Here is a 6,174-nt window from a genome sequence, read left to right as displayed (position 1 = left end):
GGCCTGTGAACATCCTCCCGGTTGATCTCTCGAGAATAAAATGCTAGGTGTCCGAAGTCCAAATCTACAAAATAAAAAAAATAAAAAATCTAGGTCAAAAATCGATACATTGGACAACATACACAATCCGATTGTAACAAGAAACATACTGGAATTTCAAACATCAAGAATCGGTTTATGTGATACATGTATAAAAAACAATTATGAAATGGAATCTGAAGAAACAACTTCACAATCGGTACACTACCACGTAAATAAAACCCTTTTGTAAGGGTGCAGAGTTCAAAAAAAATTACTACCCGGAATCGGTTTATGCTAATGCACTTACAAACCGATATGTCTTTTCATATTCTGATTTCTACCCAGAATCGGTCGATGCAAATCGTCCTATAAACCAATTCCTCTGCAAGCTCTTCATGTACGAAGAAAAAAACTCATAATCAGTTGATACGATAGATCTACATAAGCCGATTCTGGGTAAATCAAAGATTTTGATTTTCAAAATGGTGGTTTTAAACATGCAAATCAATGAACAAATGCTAATAATAGAACAGGTTGATGGAGATTACATTTTCTTGGTTGGATCAGAGATCGTTGGAGAAGAAGATCAAAAAGAAAAATTGATTAGCGTTTATGGAATTTGGAAGGATTAGATTAGATTAGAATAGAATTTTTTATTTGTTTAGGTTTTCATGTTTTTGGTTTTTTTACTGAAAATGGTAATAGATTAGTATTTATATGGGTTAGTTTTAGGAATTAATTTGAGGTTATATTGGTCAATTTGTCAAGTTTGGCACCCCATAACCATTTGTAAAAGTTGGGAGAGGAATGTAGTAGGCCCCAAGGCCCCAAATAAATGCCCAGCCCCAAACTAGGAAGGTATTTTTGCTACATATATAAAACCTCATAAATAAGGATCTAAATAAAAATTCCATATAGGATTTTGAGCACCCAATGTTGGAGATGCTCTAAGGCTAAGTCTTATGGGCTAGATTTTGCTTCAAGATTTGACAAAAAGCGTTGTCTATTCTTCAACATTACTTCTCTCTCTAGATATATTTCGGATTCCAACTAATAGCGAGATAGTTGTGTTATTTCATTTAGCGAACCAAAATTCTACTGTTTGCGGAATGATTCAGCGAGACTGATTTATTTTTTGATCCGATGGCTGAGATGATTGCGCTGTTCCATTAGGAAAGATGCTAGATTATAATTGCTACAAGGCTTGGGGGTATTTTAGGTGACATGGCTTTCCAATCCCCATGCTAGATTGGAAGGCCATAAGACTAGGATTGGTTGGTTCTTGTCTGGGTTACGCCATACATACGTAACACAAAGCGTCAAAATTATAACCTTACACGATGGAATCTTCTACATAACATCTTCACTACTGTGACTTTCTTCTATCTCTAAGAAGCAGCAGAAGAAAATGGAGAAAGGGGGGAAGAAATGGATCATTAGAGGGAATGACAAACTTAAAGTGGGTACGGAAAATACAATCAGAGGATTGCTTGAAGTTATGAATAGTAATTTGAATGTAAATGATGAAAGACCAATTATTCCTCTTGGTCATGGAGATCCCTCTCCTTTCACTTGTTTTAGGACTACCCATATTGTTGATGATGCCCTAAATACTGCTATTCAGTCTGCTAAGTTCAATTCTTATCCTCCACCTGCTGGAATCCCCACAGCTAGAAGGTCTGTAATTCTCACTTCTAAGTTAGTTGACTTCTTTCAAGTTATCTGTTGCATGTCTAGGGTTTTAGTTTTGGTAGTATCGACAAGAATAAATAAATCCAACTTTCCTGTTGAACAGATCAATTGCTGAACACTTATCGCGTGATCTCCCTTATAAGTTATCAACTGAGGATGTTTTTCTCACAAGCGGTTGTCGGCAGGCAATTGAAATCATAACAACTGTCTTAGCTTGTCCTGGTGGAAACATATTGATTCCAAAACCAGGGTACCCACATTATGACGCATGTGCCGTTTTTCACAATCTTGAAGTGAGGCATTTTGATCTTCTTCCAGAGAAGGCTTGGGAGGTTGATCTTGATGCTGTCGAGGCTCTCGCAGATGAGAATACTGTTGCAATTGTAATTATAAACCCTGGAAATCCATGTGGCAATGTTTACACGTATGAGCATTTGAAGAAGGTGTGCTTATTGCAGTTACTTCTCAATATTAACTTAGTTTTCGTCAATACTTCTTAGGATAATAGTAAATCTCATTTCTTAATGCCTTAATGGAGGCGCTGATGATTAATCTATCTAGCATTGAAGTCCTGCGTGAGTATGATTTGATTATTTATTTATCCTATTAGAAGGTCGAGAAATCAAAAGTTAATGTGTGAAATATGATTCATAGTATTGAATTAGCTTCGCTGAAATAATTTTTGTTGGGCTAGGTGGCTGAAACGGCAAAAAGGCTTGGAATCCCTGTAATTGCTGATGAAGTGTATGCCCATCTCATCTTTGGGAGTAACCCTTTCGTGCCGATGGGAGTATTTGGATCCACAGTTCCTATTTTTACTCTTGGGTCTATATCGAAGAGATGGATAGTGCCTGGTTTACGACTTGGTTGGCTTGTCATTACTGACCCAAGTGGATTTCTGAAAGACACAGAGGTGCTTCTGAATTCATTAAGTTTTACACCTTGCTGGCTTGTTGTTACAATTTTATTGGCTTCAATTAATACTGATTTTTCTCTCTTTCACTCTCTCTATCACAGATTGTTAGTCTCATTAAGCAATGTCTCAATATGTCCACTAGCCCGGCATGCGTCATTCAGGTACATGTTCTTTGGTTACTTGTTTTAAATTGAATGCCAAAATTACCATAAGCATTTCACGGTTGCCAGGTAAAAGAAACTAAATATATGATCACAGTTGTTCTAGATTTGGGAGAAGGGTGATGGGTTCTCCTCGTGTCTGTGTCCTTCAGTTTTATTTTAAGTTAATTAGTCTCAGAAAGAAAAAGTCAAAGTCATGTAGACATGTTCTCTTTGGTAAATAGACGGCACTATGCAATTTCAGTATGGGCTTTTCTGTGTGCTTACTTCTGGTTTTGGAATGCACAGTGAAAGGTGCAGTGTGTCCTTCACAAATGTTGGTATCTACTTTGAAATGTGCATTGTCAATTGCATACTTCAGTCCTTTCTTCCAAGGAGAAATATATTGCAATATTTCTAATGTTGGTCGTTTATCCTAATTTTCCGTTCTATATGTGGAGTAATTTTCACACTGTATCTTCCTATATATTTTAACTCAGTCCTGTAGATGTTCAAGATTCACTTTTATATAGTTTGATAGGAGATGCAATTGCTCAATGGGCTTTTGCTGACTCTTTTTCTTAAGTTCTCGTTCCAGAGATTGAGAAATAAAGGACATATACGAGCTTCCTTGCTTTCTGTTGTTAATTGTTATCTTGATGTCTCTGTCTTAGGGAGCACTTCCTCAAATCCTCGAGAATACAAAAGAGGATTTCTTTGAAAATATTATTAGTTTGCTTTGTCAAGCTATTGATATCTGCTATGAAGAAATAAAGGAGATTGCTTGCATTACTTTGCTCCCCAGACCAGAAGGATCCATGTTTCTCATGGTGAGGGAATTGAAAGTTATAATTTGCATAATATTGTGGATGGTTGTGGGCTTACTTATCCTCGAGTTTCTGTTCAGGTAAAGCTGAATACAGTACTTCTGGAAGACATTTCTGATGATATGGACTTCTGCTTCAAGCTGGCAAAAGAGGAATCTGTTATTGTTCTTCCAGGTTAGAGTTTTTGAACTTCAAATATGACTCATTATACTAGGATTACTGAACACTCATATGCACCATTTGTATATTAAATTAATTTTCTTGCAAAAGCCTTGGAACAGTGTGTAATGGAAGGTGAACCAGATTTAGACCTTCATAAACCAAGATATATAGTAGCTTGAGGCTAGCACTCAGTGAAGCTTGCAAAGGAATAATAAACCTTCATCTATCATGTACCATTTAAATATACATGTTAGTACTGATTCAACTGTAAGCATTCTATGCCTGTAGTATGTATAAGAACTATCTGAATCATTCGTTTCATCCATGAAAGCTTCCAATAGCTCTCAATTAAATGCAGTCAAAAAATTCTTATTATTAACGCCAATCTGTATTTGTTGCAGGAGCTGTGTTGGGTTTAGAAAATTGGCTCCGAATAACCTTTTCAATTGATCTTGCTTCTCTTAAAGATGGGTTGCAGAGGATGAAGATGTTTTGTCGTAGGCACGCCAAACAACAGTAAGTGAAAACAACACATAAATTCATCATCCTCGAGTTATCGGATTGATCATGTTACGGGTTTACTCTCTACTCTGAATTGTCTCTATTGCTTTTTTATTACTGTTGTAAAATTTTATGTGCTCAATCGTAGCAGTTGGAACTTTTTAGATATTGTGATCCGAACAAAGTCTATATCTATTGTTCACAAATTCAGTGCCTGTAGTTTATCTCTGCAAGTTGGTCTTCTTTCCGAGTTTGTGCACGCCTTGTAACGAGTGTTCACATGACATTTATAGTTATGTAACGAGGGACGAGATTCTTTGAAGGGTTAAAATTGAATGGGTTATTCCTAACAGTTTGCAGGATGTCCTTGTAGGTGGTATATATCAAACGCACAGTAAATAGTTGGTTGTTATACTTCCATGAAACCTGTACATCCTATTTTGAATCAGAGCCTAATAAAGACCATCTCCTTTTCTGTTTCAAATGGAAGAATCGTGGTTTAGCCTTTCTTAGTGACGCTTGATACTATCTCCTTTTTGCATAAGTTTCTAGGCTTAACATGTACCCTCAACCACTACAAAAATAATTCTTCCATGTTTGGAACTACAGTTTTCATTAATGTTCTATACCAAAATCTTGTTTTTTTTTTGACCGAAATCTTGTATTGATCCTAGCTACTTGTGATTCTGTCCTCAACATTTAGAGATTTTTGGGGATATTTTGGAAGCTCATGTGTTTACCATGTGTTGTATGCCGACATCATCCTCAAAAAGTATCGTTATGATCTAAGGGTCGTCCTAATTATCGGTATATTTGGGTATCTTAAATTTTTTTATTATAAAATAGGATGGGATTTTATCGATCATGATTTTTTCCTTTTTCTTTTATTTTTTGATGCAAATTATCTCTGTAAAAGATATTTCGTACTAACTAGTTCCACTGCTGATTCATGTGAACTCGATTTACTAACATTTGGTTGTGGTCCAATGGTCCATTCATGATGTTTGTGTGAAAAATAAAGGCTCGTGTGATCCTTATATGCAGCACAATTTATATAAGCTGACCACGTGATCCTTATGCCGGAACACAAGTTATCACATGCATAATTCCCTCATCAGGGATGTTACGTTCTCATTTCAAAAAGTACTGTGTGTATTGTTGTATACACAGTTTTGGTGAGAACTATTCCCGTGTGAAGTTAGCTACCTCAGGTAATTGCATCCTTAGTACGCAGTGGGTTTCTCTTCCAAGTATCTCTATTGATTCCCTTTCAAATCAAGACAAGGAGAGATTGAGAAAGGAGTAAAGAAATGCGCTTTCAGAAGGAATGATAAATTTAAAACGGGTCAAGTTCTTTCAATTGGAGGAACTCCTGAAATTCTGAGAAGTGATCTGAAAGATAGAGATGAAGGTGTTAGTCCTCAAGGGAGTTGGGGGAGTTGGATGTAGTTTGGTTTTTTCCTGTTAGTCGTGGGGAAGTTCAAAAGAGTCTCTCGAAATCTCTGTTAGTCGTGGGAGAGTTTAGAAGAGTCTCCCGAACTCCCTAGAAAACCCTGTTAGTCGTGGGGGAGTTTGAAAGAAACTCTCAAACTCCCTGTTAGCCGCTAAAATTAGAATGATAGGGAGTTGGTGTTTTTGGGGGAGTTCTAGGGAGTTTATAGTGTATTTTTTCCTCACTCCAAATCTCTCAAAAAAGTAGAGATTTCTGGAGAGTCTCTCAAACTCCCCACACTCAAAACACCAAACTCTCTCAAACTCCCCACACTCTCTTACACTCCCTCAAAATCCCCAAGACTCAAAATACATTAAACTCCCCCAAACTTACTCGTGGACTAACCCCTGGAAAAGATCTGGTGATCCCTCCCCAGTCTCCATTCTCTTGTTTTAGAAACTCCCCCAAACTTACTCGTGGACT

At 36.9% G+C, this 6,174-nt stretch overlaps 1 protein-coding gene across 1 annotated transcript; it reads left to right on the top strand.

Moving 5' to 3' along the window:
- Positions 1–1,364: 1,364 nt before the first annotated feature.
- On the top strand, positions 1,365–4,611 carry LOC113308110 (probable aminotransferase TAT2). The gene is made up of 7 exons (XM_026556599.1): positions 1,365–1,698; positions 1,817–2,156; positions 2,408–2,626; positions 2,731–2,790; positions 3,444–3,599; positions 3,677–3,770; positions 4,160–4,611. The coding sequence occupies exons 1-7, from the start codon at positions 1,430–1,432 to the stop codon at positions 4,276–4,278; spliced, it is 1,257 nt and encodes a 418-aa protein (XP_026412384.1). The 5' UTR covers positions 1,365–1,429; the 3' UTR covers positions 4,279–4,611.
- The last annotated feature ends 1,563 nt before the right edge of the window (positions 4,612–6,174 follow it).

The sequence above is a fragment of the Papaver somniferum genome, chromosome 1 (genome assembly GCF_003573695.1).
Source record: "Papaver somniferum cultivar HN1 chromosome 1, ASM357369v1, whole genome shotgun sequence".
NCBI lineage: Eukaryota > Viridiplantae > Streptophyta > Magnoliopsida > Ranunculales > Papaveraceae > Papaver > Papaver somniferum.
This window is presented reverse-complemented; position numbering and strand designations above follow the sequence as displayed.